Genomic DNA, 24,793 nt, shown 5'->3' with positions numbered 1-24,793 from the left:
CTGTCAGGTTTGGTGGTAGAGGATGCAGTGATGAGCGTGCGAGGATTCCTTCCCTGAGGGAGCTCCCCACTGTGAGGTGGCGTTCTAAGTTAGAAATCTTGGTTAACCCCTGAGAAGGGCGGGGCGGGAGGCCTGGCCAGGTGTGGTTGGGGGGTGAAGACAGCAGATGCCCTCTGCCCAGAGGTGGGAAAGTCTCCCAGAGATGATTCCAGGGCCTGAGCCTTGAGCAGAGTCCACCAGGGCGGAAGGGAAGGATGGCCGTGCCCAGCAGGAGGGAGGCCAGGGCAGAGAGGGGCGGGGCGACGAGGCCGGTGGAGGCCAGCTGGAGAGGACAGGCTGGATTTTATCCCGAAGGTTGAAGCAGAGGGGTGACATGGCTCTGTCGCGTTTTAGACAAAGCCATCGGGAAGTAGTTTGGGGCTGGGGGACAGGAGGCCAAGGTGCGAGGCCACTGCCCCAGTCCAGGGGCACGGAGAAGGGTGTTCAACCTGATGGAGAGAAGGGAGGGTCAGAGAGCGGCTTCCAGGCCGTCTACAGGACTTCACAGTCTGTGAAGACACATTTCCTGAGTCTCCCGTGACCCCACTTAGGTGACTGGGTGATGGGGCCCGAGCCCAGGGGAGGGTGCCTGCCAGCTCAAGGACGGTCACATGCCTCCACAGCTCATGTGGCTCACAGGCCTGCACTCACTTTTGGGAAGCCTCCTGAGGGCAGCTGCTCTTTATTTTAAAAACAAAAAAGTTCCAAATATTGTTGTCTGTTTATAAATTTAAACGACTTTATAGGACAAGAAAGCAAACCAGCAGTAAACTGTGTTTCTAGACCTTAAAATCCATGTCCTGTCCTTGGCGGTGACCGACGTGTGGCTGTGACCAGTGCCTATGAGCTGTTTTGGCCCCTTTCCACCTAACGCTGTTTCCTGTGCCCGAGTGCCAGACAGCGCCATGTCACCTCTCTGCTTAAACCTGGTCCCAGAGTTGGTCCTCGCGCCAGCCACTATTAATCTCTCCACAGTGTTGCATTCTGCCTGGCGAGCTCGCTGAGCCCGGCCCACCTGTAGGGATACCTGGGCTGGCTGGTCAACCCCTGGGTCCCCAGCAGCCTCTGCAGGGCCCAGCCCCTGAGCTGGTGCGGGCAGGGCGTAACCCAAAGGGAGTGGTGCTCCCAGATGATGCTCCCACAGAGTGGAGGAGGAGTCCTGGGCACCCCCAAGCCTTCCCCCTGCACTCTGTGAGGCTGGACCTCACTCAGTGCCACTGACTGTGCCCTGGGTCCCAGCCTGCCTGGCCTCTGTTCCCAGCCTGGCGCTTGGCAACTAACCAGAGGACTGGCCTAGTGTGGGCTTCTCAAACCCCGAGCCCCAAGTGGGCACTGCCAGAGACACCTGCTGCCACATCCTGGACACTCAGTGGGTAGAATCGAGAGCCTGTTTGCCTGTTCCTTTGGCAGAGGCATTTGGGCTTCTGGCCACTCTTTCTGGGGCCATCGATGGTCATTTATTTCTCCTTGTATCTCCTGCCCTTTCCCTCTTCTGCCGCCCACCAGATTTACCAAAGAGCAGATCTGCCCAAGGCAGGAGGGAGCCCCTTTCTTCACATCCCCATCAACGCTGAGTATTATTTTCAGTTTGTTTCCGCCAGTTTAATGGGTGTGTAATAGGATTTCAGACTTGTTTACATTTTCATTTTTAATTGCTAATGAAACTTTGCCTTTTTTTTCATGTTGCTATTTATTCTTATTTCCTTCTGCATAAACTCTTGTATCCATCTCTTCTGAGCACTTATCGAGGGGAATTTTTATTTTGATCTTTATATTTTTAAATGGGTTCTTTATATTTTTTCAGTGCCGTTTGTCATTTTTTTCTTACTCTGTTGCTTTCCTTTTTTATTTGTTGATCGCATTTATTACTCAAATGTTTTCCTACCTTTGAATACTTCTCCCCTTCAATTATATCGTGTCTGCCTTATTTCTAATTATATTTATCATTTCTATAGTAGTTAGGAACTTATTTCCCATCTTTAGCAAGAATAAATAAGCTATTTTGTTTACAACACCCAATTTGTACGAAGATTTAACTTTTACCCTTTGGGAATTTATTATGAAGTTCGTTTGAATTTATTTCTAAATGAGAACTGAATTCCATCAGAGTTCTGTTTTTTTCTCACACTTGATTTTGAAAATGTTACAAGAGAAAAGCTGAAAGAAGAGTGGGATGCGCACCCCACACTCTTCACCCAGACCCGCCCTGAGCACATTTACCGTCTTTGACTCTTGTTTCCATCTCTCGTTGATCATCTAACCAGCTCTCGTCTATCTCCTTTAGTCTTGTTTTGTTTTGCAGGAGCATTTTAAGTAGGTGAAGACATCTTGACATTTTCCCCATAACCACTTCAAAGTGTAAGAACAAAGACAGTCTCCTGCCTGAACAAGTACCACCATCACCCCCAAGATTTCATATTAATGCAATGACATCATCTACTGTTCAGTCCATATTCAGATTCCCCAGGTGTCCTCAAAACGTCCTTCCTAGCTGCTTTTGTTTGATCCAGGATCCAGTCAGGGATCACATACTGCATCTGGTTTGTCGTACGTGGCTTTCATCTCCTTGAAATTAGCACTGTCTCTGTGTTTCTGGGCTTTCCTAATATTGAGATTTTTCTGCCATGGCCGGGCCAGTTGTCCTGTAGGCTGTCCCATAATCTGAATATGTCTGATTGTTTCCTTGAATTTTTGGCAGAGAGGTGATGGTGCGTACTTCTCAGAGCATCCTGTAAGGGGCCACGTGATGTCAGTTTGTCCCTGTTGGTGATGCTAAGTTTGATCAGTTGCTTAAGGCCATATCCACCTGATCTCTTCAGCATAATGGTGATTCCCCCTTTGTAATTAACAAGTGATCTGTGGAGTGGTACCTTAGACAGGGTAAATATTCCTTTCCCCCATAGCTTTTCACACAATGGCTTTAGCATCCGTTGATGCTCCTTGCCTGCATAAATTACATTGGTGGTTGAAAAATGGTGATTTTTCTAATTGTCTCATTCCTTCTGAAGTTGGAACGTTGTTCTGTAAAGACCTTTCCTCCTCCCCTTTTCTGAGTATCACTATGGACTTATGAATTCTCTTCTTCCCCATGTGTTATAATCCATTACCATCATTATCCTTTTTGATGTTCAAAGACTTTTTTGCTTTGTTTTATATTTTAAAATTGAGACAAGTCACCATCATTACATTACATTACGTACAAAAAAGCCTCTGCTATTCTTCACCATTTATGGATTTTTTTAAGTATGTAACACATTTTCAAGGTCTTTAATTAGTATTGCATTAAACTTATTAAATTAGAGAGTATTGCCATCATTACTATATACTTCTCCCAATAGGAGCCAACTATTAGCATTAAAAATAAATGTCTTACAATTAGGCTAAATTAATCTTTAATGTGTTTTGTTACTACTGAGGATGAAATACTTTTTTCCCATTGATTTTTTTTCTAAGCTGCATGTCACTAGCATATAGGAATGCAATTGGTTTTTGTAAATTTATCTCATATCTCACCACTGGTATGAACTCATTTATTACTTCCAGTAATTTTCTGGTTGATTTCTTTGGATTTTTCTAGGTCAGCAGTCATGTCCTCTTCAAAAAGTAATAATTTTATTATGCCTTCTTTTCCTATATTTATGAGCTGAGATGGGAGGCCCCAGCATTTCTAGAACTGGTTGGAACCGGTGGGCACTGGAGACGTCACCCTAACTTAGGAGGGCTTGGGAGCGATGTGTGTTGGCCCATTGGCCGTGTGGTCCAGTTGCAAGTTAAGGAAAACGGGCTGGGAGGTGCCTGGGCTGCAGATGCCCTGGCTGGTCTCACAGACAGCATCCCAGACGCAGTGGTGAGTCCTGGAGAGGCCGAGGCTGGGGTTGCTATGGGACATGGTCTAATGTAGAGGGAAAGGGCTGGCAAGAGGTAGTCAGGTGTCCTGACTGCGGATCAGGGGACGACTCCAGCCTCCAAAGGCAGGAAAACCAACCAGAAGCAGCCCAGCCTCGGGGAGGGACAGGCTGAAACCGGCTGAGCACAGATGACCACAGAGCTGGTCTTGGGCAGCCAGAAACAGCTGGTGGGTGGAGGTTGTTCCCTGCCCGCTGCTCTGGTCTTGGACTAGCTGGTGGAGCTGGTGGGTATGAGGGTTGGTGGGGCTGGCAGAAGCAGGACCCCATCATCCTTTTCTTCTTATTTTTTTTAAAAAGAGTGACTGTCGCTTACCACCATTAAGTATGATGTTGCTCCCTGGGTTTAGGTTTATAGTCTTTAGCATGTTGATAAAGACCAGCCCCGCCCCATTTTCCCTTTGTTAGTTATTCAAGACCAGATGATAAATTGTACCAAATGTCTTCCCAACGTCTATTAAATGTTTTAATGATGTTTGCTGTTTTCCCAGTTGATGCAAAGAATTATGCCTGGAACAGGGGAATCTCTGACCGGCAGATGCCCCTGGTCAGGTGTCCATCCCCAGAGGTGGGCCACCCAAACTACCCAGAATGCGGAGGCGTAGTTCCCCAAAGGCGAGCCAGGGCGCACCTTCCAGGTGAGGGGCACCCTGATGCTGGGCAGAGAGAAACTATAGATATGTGGGACAATCCAGCTTCTCAGTCCCATGAGTCTTCTGCATTCCCAGCCTGCCCCGGGGGAGCAGGGAGGAACAGTATTTCTGTGGTTTTCTGGGGAAACAGACTGCGAGGACGGAGCTGGGTTCATGCACCGCTCTGCCCCCAACACCTCGCCCAGGGTGTGGTGCATAACAAGAGCACAGTAATTGTTACTTGAATGACTGAGTGAGTGAATGAATAAATGAAGTCCAAGGGGACCAGTTCAGAACCTAGGAGCTTCAGCTCACTCTGAGCTCCACCCTGAAATTGTGTGATTTGTACACAAGTCCCTCTCCAGCCCTCGAGGCTGCCTGATGAAGGTTTGCGGGGGCAGGAGGGCTTTGTGGTCAAGGACTCAGGTTCTGGGGCTGGATAGGTCAGAGGTCAACTCCCAGCCTTCCGACTTGCTAGCTCTGTGACCTGGGATAGGTCTCACGGAGCCTCATGTGGGATGTGGGGATGCCGTGATGCTGTCCTCATAGGGTTATTGTGAGCGTGGGGTGAAAGGATGAGTGGAAGCACTCAGCCCAGTGCCGGGTGCATCTTTATGGGTGGGTGGTATTTTTATGGACTCTCTGTTGCTTTAGGGACATTTAGAAGAGGAAGTATGGCACTGGTTAGGAGCTGCGGCTGGTGTGCCTGCTGCTGCCACCCTTGGGGCCCCAGGTGTGGATGATGGAGGAGGAGGCAGAGGAGGAGGATGGAGAAACATGTGCACGCCTGCCCTCTGACGGGTACTGTGCTGCCACTGCAGATACAGAGTGAACTGCAAAGGTCACATCGCACAGCAGAGAAGAGTGCAGGCTCTAGGAGTTTGATTCCTGGCTCCGTCAGTTCCTAGCAGGTCCTTAACCTCTCCGTGCCTCAGTTTCCTCATCTGGAGAATTGGGTAGTAATAGAAACTACTTCAAAGTCTTGGGAAGTGTAGATGGATTAACTCATGTAAAGCTCTTAGAATAACGCCTGGCTCATAATAACTGCTTATGTTGTCGATTATTGTATCCTTGTCATCATCATCACCATTACTATTATTCCAAGGAGCTCTAAGCCCAGCAAGGGGGCTGACAGGGACCTATCATGCCCCTAGGGAGGTTGTGAGCACTGTGGGTTGAGTCTGCCCAGGAGGGGGTGATGGCAAAGCCCTCTGTATTCCCTGATGCTGCTGGATATTCTCCCCATAGCTTTGTAACTGCCTCCTGCCAGCCTCAGAGGGCACGTGCCAGGCTCAACGCCCAGGCCTGGGGTAGGTCCCTGTGTGTGAGGTCACCAGCCGCTCACTTGGGAGTCCCCTCCCAGCTCTCATCATCTGACTCTGGGGGAGGCCTTTGGAAATGCAGATTCCAGCGTCCACGCTGGCTGCCAGACTCAGCAGACCCATGCTGGGATGACCAGGTTGGGGAGCTCCCCGTCCCTCTGCCCAGAGGCCGCAGAGGCTCCAGATCAGAATGCTGGGTCAGGCTCTCTGGCCTCCCCCCTCGCAGGGCGATCCCCTCCTTGTCCCGGACGCTCCTGAGCCAGGAGCCCTCCCTTCATGGGCCGGCATGAGGGTAAATGAGGCGAGGGTGTGTGGGTACCACAGCCCTAGTGTCCTGGTGCTGCAAGGCCCTCCCAGGACGTGCCAGGGACCCCCTGACATTGGGTCCTCCTCCCTCCGCCCCAGACTTCCAATCCTCTTTCTTTGGGGGAGAGGTATAAATTATAAACAAGGGCGTAAATCACATGAGGCCTCTTGCCTCTGTTTTTTACTGCTTGGCCGGCTGGAAAAGAAATTTGCCTGTGCAAAGAGCTCCCTCGAACAAATGGACTCGAGGCCCTCCCTTCCCCCTGCAGTTGGTCCCTGAGGATTCCCCCAGGGGTTTGCATGGGGCCAGCCACTGGGAGAGCAGGGCCTCCTTCAGCAGAGAGGAAGTTGGGGCAAGACATGGCATCCCCTCATGCCCGTTACCCCCACCACCACCACCGCTCAGGGTCAGGGCCGCCGGAGGGCCGGCCAGCTTCTCCAGGGAGATCCCACCAGAGGTCTCCCCTCCCCAGGTTGGGGCAGGCAGTGCTGTGGACTGACGGGTCCTCAATCTTTAGGGGTGACCACATGCCTCACCTGCCCACCTCTCACCCAGATTCCATTTTGCTGTGGAATTGGCCTCACCACCCACCTGCGTTAGGAAAGAGTAACCCACCTGTCCTGGGGCCCACTCCCAACCCTCCTCGCCACGCTGGTACCTAGAGTTCCAAGTGGCATACACAGATTAGACTCCCTCTTGGACTCCTGCTCCAGAGTCTTGGAAATGTCCTTAGAGGTCACCTAGAACCTCGGCACTCCCAGTGTGGTCCAGGGACCAGCAGCATTGGCAGGTCCAGGAGTCGGTTAGACATGCAGACTCTCAGGCCCCGCCCCAGACCTACTGGATCAGAACCTGCATTTAAACAAGATGTCCAGGTGTTTCACAGGCCCTCTGAAGCCAGAGGTGCTCTGGTTGGGTCCATCAGAAGCCCAAGGTGGGTATTCACTGCATCTTCTCCATCCCACGGAGTGAACAGAGATGTGTTTCCTCCTTTTCTTCACAGCACAGCTGGTGCTGGACCTGCCCACAGTGGGCCCTGGGGGACCTGGTGTTGGCTGGGCGACTGAGGGCACCCCTGGGGGACTCTGTCCTGACTTGCGGCCTTCTCTGAGTCCCGGTCACTGAAGCCATCAAGTCAGAACCTTCTCCTCATGCTCGGCCAGGTGGCCACCCCCATCCCCCATCCCCGAGGAGCTCCCTGCGTCTGCCACCATGGGGAGGAGTCAGAGCTGCCACCCTTGGAGACAGGTCGATGTCGTTAGCTAGAACAAATGGAGGGGACCCTTTTCTTGGTAGCCACCAGGCCTGCCCAGGGGGCCCTGTATCTGAGACACCCAGGGACCCGGATTGCTGGTCAGGGAATGACCCTGGAGAGTTATCCCCAGCCAACTAAAATCCTCCCGATGTCCCTCGGCTCCTCACCCTGAACTCAGCCCCTGACCCCTTCGCCCTGCGCTCGCCTTCCTCCAGGGTGTCCACCCAGGGACTGTCCCCATCGTCACCCAGGCCCCCTCCCTCCCTGCACCTCACCCCTGCCTCAGATCCAGCAAGCCCTGCCCCTGGTCCCCCTCTCCTTCCTGCACGCAGACCCGGCCAGCATGGCCTCCTCTTCTGGACTGTGGTGGCCTCGTCACCAGCCTCCCGTCTCCCTCCACTGGGCACCGAGAGCTTTGGGCACCTTCCAAGCTGCAAACCTGCTTCGTCAGGCCCTACTAAACCCCCACCCACCAGAGGGGAGAGTCCAATGGGTCCCCTCCCTGTGGGTCCCCCACATTTAGCATCCCCCTGCCCTCCAGCCACACGGGGCAGTGGGTGGTCCCCAAACCCATGACCTCAGCTGCTCTCTCCCTCCTCCCTGCCTTTCTCAGCTGGCACCCCCAAAATCACCATCCCCCCACTGCTGAGGTCCATTCTGCAGTCCCATGATACAGAGGTGATCTGTCTGAACAGCTTCACGGCCAGCTTCCAGGCATGGTCTGCCTATAAAAGTGCTCGCCTATCCAGATAAATGAGTTTGCTCTGTGCCAGCTTCCAGGCTAAGTCTTGATGTCCTTCCCTTTAAACCCTAACACTCCGTGAGGCAGACACTATTGCTCAGAGAGGTTGAGCCAGTCACCCGTGGTCACACAGCTGGTAAATGGAGGAGGTGGGATTCGAGCCCAGCTCTGTCCACTTCCGGAGCCTGGAGGTGACATCCTACTGCCCCTGGACACGTGGTGGTGTTAACAGTGATCCACACACTTACATGCTGTTCCTTAGGCTGTTTTTAGTTCACTCAGAAATGTGGCAGGACATCTGTTCCTTCCCTGGGAGCTTCCTGGGAGCTAGTCTGTCTCCCACAGGGCAGAGTCTGGCTGAGGAGCGGAGGGGACGTTTGCTGAAGGAATGGACAGATGGATGGACGGATGCATTGGCCAGTCCACCTCAGAGACCACCCAGGCTTCTGTCCCTTTCATTCCTATTCAGACACCAAAAAAGGCCCTCTTGGGTGGCCTAAGGGACTCAACAGTGGCCAGGCTGTGAATGAGGGGGCACTTGGTGGCTGGGACACACTGGGGATCTCAAAGGCATTTCCAGCCCAGGAGATGGTGACCTGGGTACCGAGTGACTGGCCCTCCTGGAGATGCCCCACAGCCACACGGCCCCTCTCCATGGTGCACTGAGCACCTTCGCTCACGGAGCCCCCTCCCACCAGCGCCTTTTACCCCTGCAGCTCCTGGAGGAGGGGTCCTTCCTCAGGTAGGGGCCAGCCACCAACACAAAATGGTTTCAATGCTGAGGCAAAGGTATTCTTTCTGATAACACGCGGGCCCAAGTTAGGGCGGTTTCCCAGGGCTGCTTCCTTCAGGGACTCAGAGGCATCCTCCAGGACCAGGGCCTTCCCTTCAGCTTCCCCATGTAGGCCCAGGACGGTGTGCGCTCCCCAGGAGGGCAAGAAGGGCGGCCAGCGCTTCCTGTGGGTTGTCTTTTTTTCCCCATCATCAGAGAAAACCTCTCCCTGCGGAGAAGACTCCTGCAAATGTTTTCTCATGTCTCATTGGCCAGAAATGTACAGCATGCTTTTGCCTAAACCAATCGCTGGCAAGGGGGATGAGCCCACCTGACTGGCTTGGGCCAATCAGGACTCAGGCCCTGGGGCTGAGGTGCCCTGAGGCACCTGGTCCAATAGGAGGTGGGCGTCTCAGCCATATCCGGGCTACCCAACATGGAAGGAGGAGAGGGGCGGGGCAGCTTCGTGGTGACCAGCAGGATTTGCTTCAGTCCATGTCGTTATTTCTTGGCTTTATAGAAGTGAGAAAGTAAAAGGCTTGGACAGGTTGAGCCCAGGTCACACTTCAGAGTCCCCAAGCCATTTATCTCCCTGGTCTAGTGAAGCCATGTTGGATGGCCATTTGCCTCCCAGCCCTTTACTGCCGTCTGTTTCTCTACCCTGGTTTCTTTCTCCTCCTCCTCCCAACCCCGTGCCCAGCCCAGACATCCCTGGGAGAACATTACAATCAGACAGACTTCAGAGCTGGAAGAGACCTTCAGTGTTAATGTCATCCGATGCCCTCTTTTCCAAATGGGGACACCGAGGCCTGGAGAGGAGAAGGGTCTCCCCAAGACCACTCAGTGAGGCCACTGATGGCAGAACTGGGACTGGACTGAGGGCCAAGGCAACACAGCATCGCTGAGACTCACAAAGGGGCTTGGAGCCCACCCGACTTGATCACCTCCACGCCCGTGGCCACATGCAGCCACACCCTCCCTCTGCCTGTTCCTGCCGGGGCTGAGGCCCTCCCGCAGGTCCTGCCGTCCCTCTTGATGCTTGTTTGCACGGACACTTCTGTGGCACAACAGTCCATGATGTGCTTTACTCAGCTGTCGTCTCATTTGATCCTCACAGTTGTGCTGTGAGCCTCTCAGGAGCACATTAGAGAAAGGGAAACTGAGGCCCAGAGAGGGAGCAGTACTTGCCCAAGGTCACACCGTGAGTACATGCTGAAGCTCAGGCAGATCCAGCTTTATTGGCACGTGACCTGTGCAGTCACACGCGTTTAATGCTCTACAGTCACCATCCTGAAATTCTGAATAACTTTCAAACAAGTGGTTTGGCGTGTCCATTTTGCACTGGGTGCCACAAAGCGTGAGGCTGACCCTGGGCCCTCGGCTCGTGACTCCTCGGGGCACCTTCCACAACAATGCTCTTCCCCATCCAGCTGCGGTCCACTCAGGGCAAGTCTGACTGGGTCCATGGGGCAGCCCTGCACAGGGAGGGGAGCAGGCTTCTGGAGGGTGGGGTGGTCGGCTGGGCCAGGGTGTGGGACTGGCAGGACGCCCTGTGGAGCCCCTTGTCTCCAGCTCATTTTGCTGAAGCTCTTGCCTGACTTCCCTCTTCTCTCCTCTTGTCCCCTCTGGAGGGTTAATGGAGAGGGCCAGTGGCTGTCTCCCCCTCCACCTCTGTGCCCTTTGTCCCTCGGGACTGGGGGTGGGGGCTCCAGAATACAGGGCCCATTGTGTGCCCTGAGGGCAGCTGGGCTGCCTGGGAAAGTGGATAAACAACCAGCTCTGAGCAAGTGGCCCTGAGCCCCTGGGGAGGCAGGGGCCCCCGGGGTGGTGAGTGGAGGGGCTCACAGAGCTGGGGGCAGTCTGGATTCTGGGTCTTGTGCTGTGAGGTGGGAATGATCCAGCTCTTTCACAGAGCTGTCGGGAGGAGTGAGACTTGAGAAGTGCTCAAGATGATGCCCACACCACCGAGAGCTCTTTAGGGGCAGCGGCGTACTTGTCATTGTTCTGTATCGCTGCTGTCACTGCCTCCAGACCTGCAGTCCAGACCTTCAGGGTAAAGTGCAGCCACCTCAGCATGGCTTCTAAGCTCTCCTTCAGCCTCTGTGCCCTCTCTCTCTGGCCTCACATCTTGATGACACCCCGTCTTCCTACCCGCCCTCCCCCTCCCCACCTTGCCCCCTGCCACCCCAGACCACTTGCCTTGGCTGGAGTCCCTGTCCCCTCCCCAGCTCCCTCTGGCTGCCTGCAGAGCCCTTCCCCACCATCCCCCTGCCAGCACAAGCCTGTCCTGCTAGTCCTGGGATGCACGATGCCCCCATCCCATGTTCCATACCCTAATGTCCCCACAGGTGTCCCTGGAGCTTAGGACAGGGCTTTCACCTCTAGCAACTGCCTCGCCTCCTCCAGGGGTCTCTTCAGAGGCAATCGAGGCTCCATGTTTGGGGTGGAGCTTTCATTGGTCTGGGGCAGCAGAGGACAGCACAGCGCTGAACAGCTCCTGCCAGAACCGAGCGGGTGCCGTCTTGAAGGCCCTTCCTGGCCTGCCATGGGAGTCTTGAGGAACCCTGACTCCCGTTCTCCTGGTTGGCCCCCCTCTCCCCTCCTTACCTGTGCGTCTTCCATTGTAGCTGCTTTTTGAAGTTGGGGAGTTTTCACTCTGCCCTTCCCCAAGCCAAGCCCTGGAACTCTTTTTTGCAGGATTAGAAACTTCAGGTGCCCAGCCAAGCCTGGTCTCTGCCTAGGGTAGCAGGACATGCCACTCAGATGTCCACGGGGGCCAGGAAGGTGTCGGGGAGGAAGAACTATTCCTCTCCCCTCGAGGTCCTTCTGGCTGGTCGAAGAATTAAATTGACATGAGACAGAATAACAGGAGAAAATTAGACAAAGTTTAATAACACATATACATGGGAGAAACCCAGGAAAATTGAGTAACTCACCAAAATGGCGAAAGCCACCATCTTAAATACCATCTTCAGCTCAGGATGAAGGAGGGTGTTGGGGGTAGTGGTTTTGATCTTCAAAGGGAAGAAAGGACATTCACATGCAGATGGAAAAGCAGATGTTGGATAAACAAGTGTTTGCTGGGCCATCTATATACAACGTGACCTGAGAGAGAGAACTTGGATGAAAAGGGGCCACACCCAGAGTTACCCATGGTGATGGCCTGTCCTCAGAAAGGCCTTCGAGCTTGAATTCTTTTAGGCAGGTAGTTGAAGGTCAAAGTTTCCTCCAATCTTTTGTCTTTAAAAATAATCAAACCGTGGGCCAGCCTGGTGGTGAAGTGGTTAAGTTCACATGCTCCACTTCAGTAGCCTGGGGTTTGCGGGATTCAGATCCCAGGCGTGGACCTACAGACTGCTCATCAAGCCATGCTGTGGCAGCGTCCCACATACAAAATAGAGGAAGATGGGCACAGATGTTAGCTTGGGAACAATCCTCCTCACCAAAAAAATAATAATAATCAAGCCAAAGAGACACATTTTGGGATGGCCAATTCTGATCCCCCACAAAGGGAAACAGCCTGGGTGGGGCTAGAGGTGGGGAGCTTGGGGTTTGGGGGTTACCATGGTGAACTGGGGAGAGAGCACATGCCCATCTAAAGAGCACGTGGTAACACAGCTGTGGCCCATTGCTGCGGTAGAGGACGTGGGCCCAGTGTTGCCAAATCCTCAAGAAAAGCCAGAGATCCTAGTTTGTGCGTGCAGTTTCCTTGATTTAAAGAAATTTTCGCTTTACATACAGTAATATTCACTTTTTAGCGGGGAGAGGGGACATGTGATTCCATGATTTTTAACATCTGTCTAGATTCCTGTAGCCATCACCCCAATCGGGGTACAGGACAGTTCACCCCAAAATTCCCTCCTGCTGCCCCTTTGTGTTCAAACTCTTCTCTCTCCCCCTTACCCTTGGCAACCACTGACCTGTTCTTTATTGTCATAGTTTTGCCTTTTCCACATCGATGGAGTGATTGTTTGTAACCTTTTGAGACTAGCTTCTTTCCCTCAGCACAAGGCCTTTGAGGTTCATCCACATTGTTGAGTATCAGCCCTCAACAGAATAGTTACCTGTCCGCTCGTCTAGCGGGGGACACTGGGGTGGTTCCAGGTTTGGGCAATTGTGTATAATGCTGTTTTAGACATTTGTGTACAGTGTTTTTATGTGAATTTGTTCTCATTTCTTTAAGACAAGGAAGGATAAGGAAGTTCTCTTCTATTCTGACTTTGCTGAGAGTTTTTATCATGAATGGATGTTCAGTTTTGTCAGTTGCTTTGTCTGTCTCTATGAAGATGAGCATGTGGTTTTTCTTCTTTAGTCATCTTTATTTATTTTTTTGCTGAGGAAGATTAGCCCTGAGCTAACATCTGTGCCAGTCTTCCTCCACTTTATATGTGGGATACCGCCACAGCGTGGCTGATGAGTGGTGTAGGTCAGTACCTGGGATCCAAACCCGTGAACTTGGGCCACTGAAGCAGAGCGTGCCAAACTCAACCAGTATGCCATGGGGCCTGCCCCTTCTTTAGTCATCTTTAGATTACAAATGTTGAACCTGCGTTGGTGGATGATCCCACTTGGTCATGGCCATGTTGAATTATTCATAAATAAATAATATGTATATATTTTTTCCAATATTTTGTTAAGGATCATTGCATCTATGCCTATGAAGGATATTGGTCTGTAGTTTTCTTATACTGCTTTTGTCTTCCTTTAGCATCAGGGTTATGCTAGCCTCATTAAATGAGTTGAGAAGTGCTCCCTTCTCTTCTATCTTCTGGAAGAGAATGTGTAAAATCTACGTGTATCTATTGTAAATGTTTGGTGAAACAATTTGGACCTGAAGTTTTCTTTTTTGGAAAGATTTAAACTGAAATTAATTTCTTTAGTTGTTACGGTACAATTCAGATGATCCCTTCTTGTGTGAACTTTGGTAGTTTGTGTCTTTCAAAGAATTGGTCCACTTCATCTAAGTTTTAGAAATTTTGTGCAGAGAGGTGTTTATAGTGTTCCCTTATTAACCTTTTTTTAAAAAAGACTTTTTTTTAAGAGCAGTTTTAAGTTTGCAACAAAATTGAGAGGGAGGTACAGAGATTTTTCGTATATCCCCTCCCTGACACATGCATAGCCTCTCCCATTATCAGCATCACTCACCAGAATGGTACCTTTTGTACCAACGATGAACCTACATTGACACGTCATGATCACCCGCTGTCCATAGTTTACATTAGGCTTCACTCTTGGTGTTGTACATTCTATGTTTGCACAAATGTATGATGACATGTATCCGTCATTACAATATCATACAGAGTGTTTTCACTGCCCTAAAAATCCTCTGTACTTAACCTTTTAAAGTCTGTAAGACCGTAGTGATATCTGCTTTTGTTTCTGATATTGGTAATTTGTATCTTCTCTCCTTTCTTTGTCAGTTTGGCTAGAGGTGCATCCATATAATCTTTTCAAGGAACCATATTTGGGTTTCATTGATTTTTCTGTACTGTTTTTCTGTTTTCAATTTTTAAATTTCTGCTCTTTATAATTTCTTTCCCTATTCTTGCTTTGGGTTTGAATTTTATGTTGTGTTTTTATTTTCATTTAATTTCAAATATTTTTAATTTCCTTTGAGACTTCCCCTTTGACCGACGGATTATTTAGACGTGTTGTTTAATTTTCAAATATTTGAGAATTTCTCAGGTATCTTTCTGTTATTGACTTTTAGTTTAATTGCATTATGGTCAGAGCACACACTTTGTGTGATTTCAGTTCTTTTAAACTTGTTAAGTTTTGTTTAATGGGCTCAGAATATTATCTATCTTGGTGAATGTTCCATGTGCACGTGAAAAGAAGGTGTATTCTACTATTATAAATAAAGAGTTCTATAAATGTCAGTTAGGTTAAGCTGGTTAATAGCGTTGTTCAGCTCTTTTATATCCTTGTTGACTTTCCATCTAACTAGTTCTCTCGATTACTGGAGAGAAGTGTTGAAATCTCTAACCGCAATAGTCAAATCGTCTCTTTCTCCTCTCAGTTCTGTTAGTTTTTGCTCCCCGTGTGTTTGAAGCTCTGTTTTCAGGTGCACTCACTTTCGAATTCTTCTATCTTATTAATGAGGTGGCCCTTTTATGTAATGTTCCTCTTAATCCTTGGTAATTTTCCTTGTTCAGACTAGATAATTTCTATTGTTCTGTCTTCAAGATCATTAACTGTTTTTTCTGTCATCTCCATTCTGCTATTGATCCCATGCAGTGAATTTACTTATGTCAGTTATTGTATTTTTCGGTTCTAAAATTTCCACTCAGTTCTTTTTTATAGCTTCTGTTCTCTGCTGAGAATTTCTGTATTTGCATTTGTTTCAAGCGTATTCACCCTTCTTTCATGGGACGTGCTTATAAGGACTGCTTTAAAGTCTTTATCTATGAATGATAGCATCTGGGTCATCTGGGGGCTGCTATTTTTAATTGTCTTTTCCCTTGTTCGTTGTTGGGCTTTTCCTGTTTCATTGTATTTCAAGGAATTTTGGATTGTGTGCTGCATATTTTGAATATTATATTATGAAACTTTGGGTCCTGTTAAAATCCTCTGAAGAATACAAAATTTTGTTTGTTTTTTTAATCTGAAAATCAGCCGAGTTAGGCTGAAGCCTCAGATCCCAACCCGCCCTCTGAGCTGTAGTTCCGACATCAAAGCCTGTGAAACGTTGTTTGGATCCACCTTGAATGCGCACTCTCCCAGGGCCAGTCTGTCCACTGTCTACACTGTCATTGAGTTCTCACAGCCTGTGATAAGCTATTTGGGGTTAGTTCCATGTACGTGCAGCTCAGGAGTGGGCCCAGGACTTCAAACACGACTTATGGGATCCTCTTCTCGAGACCCCTCCCCTCTGTGAGGTCCTCCCTGCCTTCCAGCTCCCAGGGGCTCCTTCACCTGGTCCTTTGGTTAGAAGCCTGAGGCTTTGGCCTCCCTGTGCTGTTACGCGTCTCCCGTGACTGGTGGACATGCAGGATGCAGTGGTGAGAGGAACAAGAGAGAAAAGAATAACAGGAAGTCCCCCTCCTCCCGTGCTTTGGCCACAGGGACCCCCTTTCCCAGTTTCTCTTTCCACAGAGATTTTTCTTCTCTCAGTTTTAGGTGCCCACCTGGCTGCTGTTGCTGCTGCCCCACCCAGCTCTGAGGCTGGGGTTTGCCTTGGGGTGGGGCTGGGAAAGGGATTTTAAAAAATGTAAAACAGCATTCCTTTCACTCTCCGTCCCAAAGGGGCCTCCTCTCCTGGCCTCCCATCAAAAAGAGAGTGTTTCTTTGGGAGCTTTTCCTGTTGACACCTGCTGCGCAGTTCCGGGGTTTGGGCTACCTCAGTCTAGGCGGGAAAATGTGTGAGGAAAAAAGAAATCAGGAGACTTACCACCACCATCTTCATCTTCGAGATTTGTTGTCATTGTTGGTTTTTACTTCATGGTTTAATTTTCCTCCCAATTTGCCTGCTACTATTTACTTTTCAGAGTCCTCATATAGCTGCTTAATATATTCTGTCCAGAGTTTTTAATTATAGTCAGTGGAAGAAATAGAGTGTAGTGTAACGATTCCTTCTTAACCCAAACCAGATGCCTTCCTTGGTTTTTGATCTTGGTATCTAATTTAAAAACTTTAGGGGCTGGCACTGTGGCCGAGTCATTAGGTTCACTCGCTCTGCTTCGGTGGCCCAGGGTTTCGCTGGTTTGGATCCTGGGCACGGACATGGCACAGCTCATCAAACCATGCTGAGGTGGCATCCCCCATGCCACAACTAGAAGGACCCACAACTAAAAATACACGACTATGTACCAGGGGGGCTTTGGGGAGAAGAAGAAGGAAAAAAAAAAAAAGGAAGATTGGCAACAGGTGTTAGCTCGGGGCCAATCTTTAAAAAAAAAAGAAAACTTTCGGTCTGTCTATCATCTGTGTTTGGGATGCTAACTGGAGACCTCTGCTTCAGCAACACAACATTTGAAATTATGCTTTTTCCTTTAAATATTCAAATTCTTCAGCAAAGGTTCTTTGTAGCTAGTTTTTCTGTGCGAAAAGAGAGCGGAATACAAATGTATTCTTCCTCTGGTCAGAGCCAGCCCCCAAACTTGTGATAATGAGACTAGTGATTATAATTATTTTAGTAGAAATAATAATAATTCTTAGTAAAGAGCATGAGTCTGGAGCGAGGCTGCCTGTGTTCAGATTCCAGCTCTGCCTCTTACTGGCTGTGTAACCTTCACCCTGAATGACCCGGCCTTTCTGAGCCTCAGTCTCCTCACCTATTCAATGGGAATAATCATAGTATCTGCTTCTGAGGTAGTTGTGAGTATTCCACGAATTCCTATGTGTGGAGAGCTGAGAAGGGGCCTGGCGCAAAGGAAGAGGCACCGAGCGTGGGCTTGACTAAACTCTGATGGCTAGCGGGCAGCAGGCGCTTCACCTGCAGACCGAGCCGGCTGCTCTCCCCTGTTCAGATAAGGCAGCTGAGGCCCAGAGAGGCGAATGGCTGCTGGAGTCCATCTGGCCTGCAGATCTCGAAATTAGGGGGGCGTGGGTGCCTGGGCACAGGCTCAGGGACGTTGGCTGGTGATAATTGGAGAGCGGCAGCGGCGAAGCTCCAAACATCACCTGGTCTGAGCCAGAAGAGATGCAACCCAGGGGAATGAGGGATAAAAAATCAGCCTGAAGAGAAAGGCAACAGAAATAGATGGGGAAGCCTGGTAACTGGCCCAAACAAGGAGAGAGCAATATTTTACCGATAGTAAAACAGCCCGTTTCCCTGGCAGCCAGCTCAGCAGTCCAGCTGTGTGTGCTTCAATGACAACAGCTGCTCCTGAGGCCTGCCAGGCCCAGTGTGCCCATCAGTCCTGGCCTGGGAGCCACGTGGAGCTCCCAGGGTGGCCTGGCCAGGCGTGGTGGGTGCACCACCGGGTGGGCCCCTGCACCTGTGGCCCCAGTTCGTCATGAACACCACGTATGGAGATGATTTGATGAACTCGCTGTGTGACCTTGAGTGAGCCCCTCCCCTCGCTGGGCCTGGGATTCCCCGTCTATAAGAGGAAGGGCTGGGTCAGCGGAGTGTACCCCTGGGGGTTCCAGGGACTTTGCAGTGGCCGTCAGGCCCCCGTCTATCTGCCTGTGATCAAACAGCCCCACACCTCTGCTCCAGGCTGCCTTTCCCTGGAGGCAGGGGGCCGGACAGCCTGGCCCCACCAGTCTCCCAGCCCCAGGACATATGGACTCCCCACAGCCTGCTGCCTCTTACACGCATCTGAGGTTGGCATCAGCCATTCGACACCCAGTGGCGACTCTGCCTTGACCTGCATCAGAGATCATTAAGGCATAGCTCCAACTCTGAAGAGGACTGTAGGGGTGAGTGTGGGGAGGCTGGCGGGTACCAGGTGCCCCAGCTCAGCCCTGCATTCATAGACTCCCTGCAATGCCAGCGATGAAAGGGCAGGGGGAGAGGAAGTGGGATGCCCGCTGGGGTGGTGGGTGGGCTTCTGGCAGCCCTGCGGGTAGCACCTGGGCATCGCCATTCTCAGAAGCCGCATTGTTGCCTGGCAGCGTCAGAGGCTGCCTTGGTGCGGGGAGGGGCAGCTGCTACGCTGCGGAGGCTGTACTGGGGCAGGAGCTGGCAGAAAGCCGCCTTCCTCCTTCACTGGAACTCCTCCGGCCTTTCCTAAGAGCCCACTAGGTACCAGGTCTGGGGAGTCACGGAGAGATGCCCACTCGGTACCCCCAGGCTCACAGCGGAGTGGAGAAGCAGGGTCAGCTGGAATAGAGGGACAAGCGCAGAGCCACCAAGCTCAGGGAGGAAGGAGAGATGCCTATGATAGGGTCTCCCCTCGCTCACTGCCATCTTCCAAAGCCAGCTGGGCACGTCCCCGTGATGCCAAGCCACTGGCAGTGACAAGGGCTTCAGCCCCTGCTGCAGCTGCTAGGCTGGAAAAGTATGAGCACGTGGGAAACATGGTCCTTACGAATAGATGAATCCCCCTACACGGCTTAGGCTTCAAGCATCTGGGGGCGGTGTGGGCTGGAGAGCATCTGCCGTGGCATATTGATGTGACGGCAGTGACGTAATCTTTTTCCCCCCCCGTGCTGTGCTCTACACTTCCCAAAGTGCTTTCATATCCCCCGCCTGCAAGCCAGCCCAGAGGAGTGTGAGAAAGAGCTCATCCTTGCCAGACTCGGTACTGATGGTGTTTACCAGGGGGAGGGGGACGTGCCTGACGAAGAGTGTGTGAGGATGTGTGCACGTGTGTCCGTGTGACTCTGTGTGGTTAGTCATCAGCCCCCAGCCCCCAGCCCCCAGCAGAGCGCCCAGCACGTCGGAAGTGCTCAGTGGTTGCTTGTCAAATGAATAAGTGAATGAATGCCTGAATGCGTGCTTCCGTGTGTGCTGGGGAGGGGCTGCTGATAAGTTACAGGCTGATTCAGAAGAGGGCTTCTGGGAGAAATGTCAAGAAACTGAATTTCCTGTGTGAGAAATTTCAGGGGAAAAAATGGCTCCAATTAATTAGAAAAGATAGTCCCTACAAAATTGGCCACTGCTAAAAACTAGCAAAAAATACCCAGTGCTCACAAGCTGAAGTTGCTCTGATTGAAGACGAAATTAAGACATCTTTACAGAGAACAATTTGGCAACTGTAATCAAAAGCCTTAAAAACTTAGGTGTTTTGGGGGCCGGCCCATGGCCGAGTGGTTAAGTTCGCGTCCTCCACTGCAGGCGGCCCAGTGTTTCCTCAGCTCGAATCCTGGGCACGGACATGGCACCACTTGTCAAGCCACACTGAGGCAGCGTCCTACATGCCACGGCTGGAGGGACCCACAGCTAAGAATATACAACTATGTACCAGGGAGCTTTGGGGAAAAAAAGGAAAAAGATAAAATCTTTAAAAAAAAAAAAAAACTTAGGTGTTTTGTATTTGTTTATTCAGCAATTATTTGTGAAGATTCTATTATGTGCCAGTCATGGTGGGAGCTACCAAGTATACAGTGGTGATCAAAACAGACATAATCCTTGCCCTCAGGGAGCTTACTTTCTAGAGGGGAAGATACAAATTGATAAAATTATCACATAAACATATAATTACACATTGCAACAAATGGTTTGAAGGAAAAGTACAGAATGCTACAAGACAGGATAACAGTAGGGTGGACCCTAATTAGATGGGAGTGATCAGGAGGCTTGTCTAGAGGAGAAACATTTAATACAGGTACAGTCAGAGACCTGAAGGATGAGTAGATGTTGCCAGGTAATGAATGGGGAAGACAAGCATTTGTGATGTAGAGAACAGCATGTGCAAAGGCCCTCAGGCAGAAAAGAACTTGGTTTTCTTGAGGAACTCACTGAAGGCCAGTATGGCTGGCATGCATTGAGTGACAGAAACAGCGGAAGGCGATGGGGCTGGAGGGGCCAGATCGTATAGGGCCTTGGAGGCCACGTCACAGCATTTGGATTTTATCCTAAGTATAGTGGACAGTCACTGGAAAGTTTTATGCAGGGAAGTGGTGACCTCATCCACTTAGAGTGGAGGCTGAATTGGAGGGGGCTGACGGTGGAAGAGGGTAGATGAATTAGGAGACCTGCATAGACAGGGAAGGAGATGATGATGGCTGGACCAGGCGAGATCTCAGGGGTGGTGTGGAAAAGAAGGCAGCTTTGGGATATGGCATTCAGGTATGGAGTGGGTATGGGGGAGAGGGCGCAGTCCCAGGGACGCTGAGGACTATGCAGTGGGCGGGAAGGGAGGAAGGACGTGTCAGGGAGTGAGACGTTTAAGTGAGTGATACTGGAGGTGGGACAAGCAATGGTGATGACTGATCCTCAGTGTGGACAAGGGACTTGGTGGCTGAGGTGGGATGTGGGAGCAAGGTCACTGGCAACCAGGAAGTCAAGGATCTGAGAGGCTGGGGAGTGGACTGGTCATCCACACAGCTGGAGAAATCCCCACAGATGAGTCGTAATAGCAAACAGTTGTAAATAACCAAAATGCCCAACTCTTAAGGGTGGCTGAGTCTGTCGTGGTATAGCTACTGTGCAGAAGATTTCGTAAGCACTAAACACGTGGGTGGTACCGGGGCGGCGTGTTTCTGCTCTATGGTTATTGAGGGGAGAACTTCCCCACCATCAGGAATTGCGGACTCCTTTGGGCTAAACCTTATTTACTATTTTTTAAAACACTTTTTATTGAAGTATAAGGTAGAAATACAACAGGAAAGTACACCCACCGCAAGTGGACAGACAGCTCAGTGAGCTTTGACCGTGCAGCCAGCCCTCAGATCAAGAAATACACTCCCCCCCCCCCCCGCCCCACTGTCTTCCCCTCCTACAAAGCTCTGTAGATGTAAGCCACTATCCGACGGTGACTGCTTTGCCTTAAATCTTATTTGATTTGTAATTTACAATTTTTAAATAATGTATACAAATGTTACATAATTATTTCCTCCTTGAAGACAAAGGGGAATTTGACCAAGAATCTCTCAGAACTATAAAATATTTTTTAAAAGTGGTTAAAATTATGTGTTTTAAAGAAAAGAAGGGCCGGTCTGGTGGTACAGCGGTTAAGTTCGCACGTTCCGCTTCTTGGTGGCCCAGGGTTCACTGGTTTGGATCCCGGGTGCAGACATGGCACTACTTGGTGCACCATGCTGTGGTAGGCGTCCCACATATAAAGGAGAGGAAGATGGGCACAGATGTTAGCTCAGGGCCAGTCTTCCTCAGCAAAAAGCGGAGGACTGGCAGTACTTAGCTCAGGGCTAATCTTTCTCAAAAAAAAAAAAAGAAAAGAAGAGTGGGAAAGGGTGGGGTTTTGATTCATTCTCTTTTCGAGAGTCTCTGCAATGAATGTGTATTATTATTATTGTGAGGAAGGCTGTCACTGTGCTAACATCTGTACCTATCTTCCTCTACTTTGTACGTGGGACGCCACCACAGCATGGCTTGATGAGCGGTATGTAGGTCCGTGCCCAGGGTCTGAACCTACAGACCCCGGGGTGCCAAAGTGGAGCGTGTGAACTTAACCACGATGCCACCAGGTCAGCCCCGATGAGTGTGTATTATTTTGGAAAGAAGCCACTAAGTTAAAGAATCAGAGCCTTCACTTTCCTCACGCCAGTCTTTGTGGGAAGGACTTGGGGACGAAGCTCGGCCCGACAAACCCGTCTTCTGAGCCCTACCGTGTTGGTTTTGCTTTTCTGCACTCGTGCAGTCTGGTGACCCCAGGAGAGTGAGTCGGCCCCACTGCTGTCTGAGGCTGGTGCTCACCCCAGGTTGAGAGCGGAGGGGGCTAGGAGGGCACTGCTGGCATCCCCTTGGCTCCGTTGACGGGCCCTCCCTCCACCCAGCTCCAGGAATCCCCTGGGGCATCTCTGGGGGCCTCACACCTGTCCTTCCTGCCTTCCCACAGGTGGAAAAACTTGTGAAATATTTGGATCCCAACCACCTGGGGAGAATCAACTTCAAGGACTTTTGCCGAGGGGTGTTCGCCATGAAAGGTGAGGTCTTCTTGGTGGGGAGGGTCTTAGGGGCTCTCAGGATCCTGTTCAGCTGGGGACGCTGCATGACTTGGGTTTCAGCTCCGACTCCTCCCTCTGGGGGTCCCAGGAGCCTGGGATGGGTTCCAGAAGTGGGCTCCGCCCCGGCTCCCCACTCGGGCCGAGGGGCAGAGTCTTGGGCTCCCGCAGCTGCCCCAGCCATGGAGGTGTTGGGTGTCTCTGAACCTCTGCCGTGGAGTCCGCCACCCAGAGCCAGGCGTGCTGGACAGCGCGACGGTCCTCTCTGCCCTCCCCGCGTCTGTCCCCCTCTGCTTGCTTTCCTCTCGCTCTCCCTCGTCTCCTGAAGGACGTCCTGTCCCTCTAGGATGACCCGGCTCCTGAGAGGTTCCCCAGGAAACTTTAAAACCGGGACACTTCTGGGCAAACCTGGGCACCCTCCCCCCCACCTTCCAAGCTTCCTTCCTTTGTTCCCTACCTTCTGTCCTCCTCTAAGCTCCCCTAAGTCCTTCCTTTCCTCTCTGTCCCCCGCTTTAAGGGGACAATATACAATCCCTCTCTGTTGTCCCCTATCACAACCCAGTTGTGAGAGACCCCCAGGAACCCGAGGGTGACCCCTCTTGCTCACCACTCAACTGTTTGTCTCAAGAAAGTGGCTTAGGTCTCCCCTTGGCCCTGGAGAGGACAGTTTACGTCCTGAGGTACGTCCCGTGACCTGGGAGGGAAGCCGTGTCTGCTGTCAGAGTGGGTCAGGTCCACATGGATCCTCTGTGGGGTTCGTCAGAGCCCTGGGAGGGGGGTAAGGAAGCAGTTACCACACTAGAAGTGAGAGGGGAAGAGAAAGGGGGCCGCACCCAGCAGGCCCCCAGGAAAGCTTTCTTTTTTCTTTTTTTGAGGAAGATTAGCCCTGAGCTAACTACTGCCAATCCTCTTCTTTTTGCTGAGGAAGACTGGCCCTAAGCTATCATCCGTGCCCATCTTCATCTACGTTATGTGTGGGACGCCACCACAGCATGGCTTGCCAAGTGGTGCCATGTCCACGCCCAGGATCCAAATGGGCGAACCCTGGGCTGCCAAAGCGGAACGTGCGCACTTAACCACTGCACCTTCGGGCCGGCCCCCTGGGAAAGGTTTCTGAATGCAGTTGTTTGACTCTCCAGGGCCACCGTAACTGTCCCTGTCATGGGCCTATGCCAGGCACTGCGCAGGTTTGACCTCCTGTGTCTGACATGATGTGGAGGCATTTGCTCAGGGACTGGGGAGGGAGGCCACCTGTGTAAGTGAGTCCCCCTGTCTCCTAAGGTGAGGGGGGGCCCTATCCTAGATTTTCTGGAGTTTGCAGGGCTGAGGAGGGCCTCAGCCTCAGGGGTATGGGTGCATTGGAGTCCCTGTGAGGCAGGCAGGGATTGTTGTCTTCTAGCCCTTCCTCCAGGAAGGCCTCCTTGATTCCCTTTGCCCCCAGCCCGCCCTGGGCATTTAGGAGTCCCTTTTCCGTATGTTCCCTGTTGGAGAGAGTCTCGGTAGGAGAACATCTGGAGGGCGAGGACCTGTGTCAGCCTCATCCGCAGAGCCCTGGACTGGCCTCTCCAGCGCCTGCGTGCTCCATCTCACCTTTGAACCATCAGCTGGCTGCCCCCGGCAGCTTTTCCTGCCCCGGGCCCAGCCATCAGGAGCGAAGCTGCCATGCTGGGCTGAGGCTCTGACGCACCGTCTGTCTGTCTGTCCACAGGCTGTGAGGAGCTACTGAAGGACGTGCTGTCCGTGGAGAGCGCCGGGACGCTGCCCTGTGCACCCGAGATCCCAGACTGCGTGGAGCAGGTAAGAGGGGTCGGCTGCAGGCAGCCCCTCCTCTGCAGGGATGGGGACAGCCCTGCGGCCCACCCTGTCCTGGTCTTCCTGCCTTTGCTCCCCCTTTTGGTGTCTGGCAGGCCCCAGAGCCCCGTCTGAGGACCCTCTGGCTGCAAAGTCAAGAGATAGTCTTTGGAACCAGAGCTGCAAAGCCCCTTGGGAAGCCACAGCAGAGAGTGTGGGAGCTGAGGGTCCTCACAGAAGACCTTGACTCCCCCTCTATGATCCCAAGGAGAAACTGAGCCCAGAGAGGGAAAGTGACAGGCTTTAGGTCAACAGCAGGCAAGAATACAATTTTTTTTCCTCCTGTGCCATAACCCACTGAGCCAACAGATCTGGGTGTGTTTTTTTCCAAAACAACGACCAGTTCCCCAATGCCCCAATTCTCCAGCATCATTGGGGTGTCCTGCAATTCAGTTCAGTTTTGACACTAACCACCCAGAGTTAGTTCAGACCCCAGGATCGAGGACTCAGTGC

At 51.4% G+C, this 24,793-nt stretch overlaps 1 protein-coding gene across 3 annotated transcripts in view; it reads left to right on the top strand.

The window, feature by feature from the left end:
- Window positions 1-24,793, top strand: part of RAB11FIP4 (RAB11 family interacting protein 4) — a 117,336-nt gene that overhangs the window by 11,552 nt on the left and 80,991 nt on the right. For 2 of the 3 annotated variants that reach the window (XM_070226398.1, XM_023653052.2), the window contains exons 2-3: window positions 22,384-22,471; window positions 24,198-24,286. In XM_070226398.1, the coding sequence (XP_070082499.1) occupies window positions 22,465-22,471; window positions 24,198-24,286 (96 nt within the window). In that variant the 5' untranslated portion in view covers window positions 22,384-22,464. Of the gene's footprint in view, window positions 1-10,907; window positions 11,028-22,383; window positions 22,472-24,197; window positions 24,287-24,793 lie in introns of those variants that run through there. The other variant, XM_070226399.1, reaches the window with a different exon arrangement.

Source organism: Equus caballus, chromosome 11, assembly GCF_041296265.1.
Source record: "Equus caballus isolate H_3958 breed thoroughbred chromosome 11, TB-T2T, whole genome shotgun sequence".
NCBI lineage: Eukaryota > Metazoa > Chordata > Mammalia > Perissodactyla > Equidae > Equus > Equus caballus.
The sequence above is the reverse complement of the archived record's forward strand: the minus strand, read 5'-3'. Positions and strand labels throughout refer to the sequence as shown.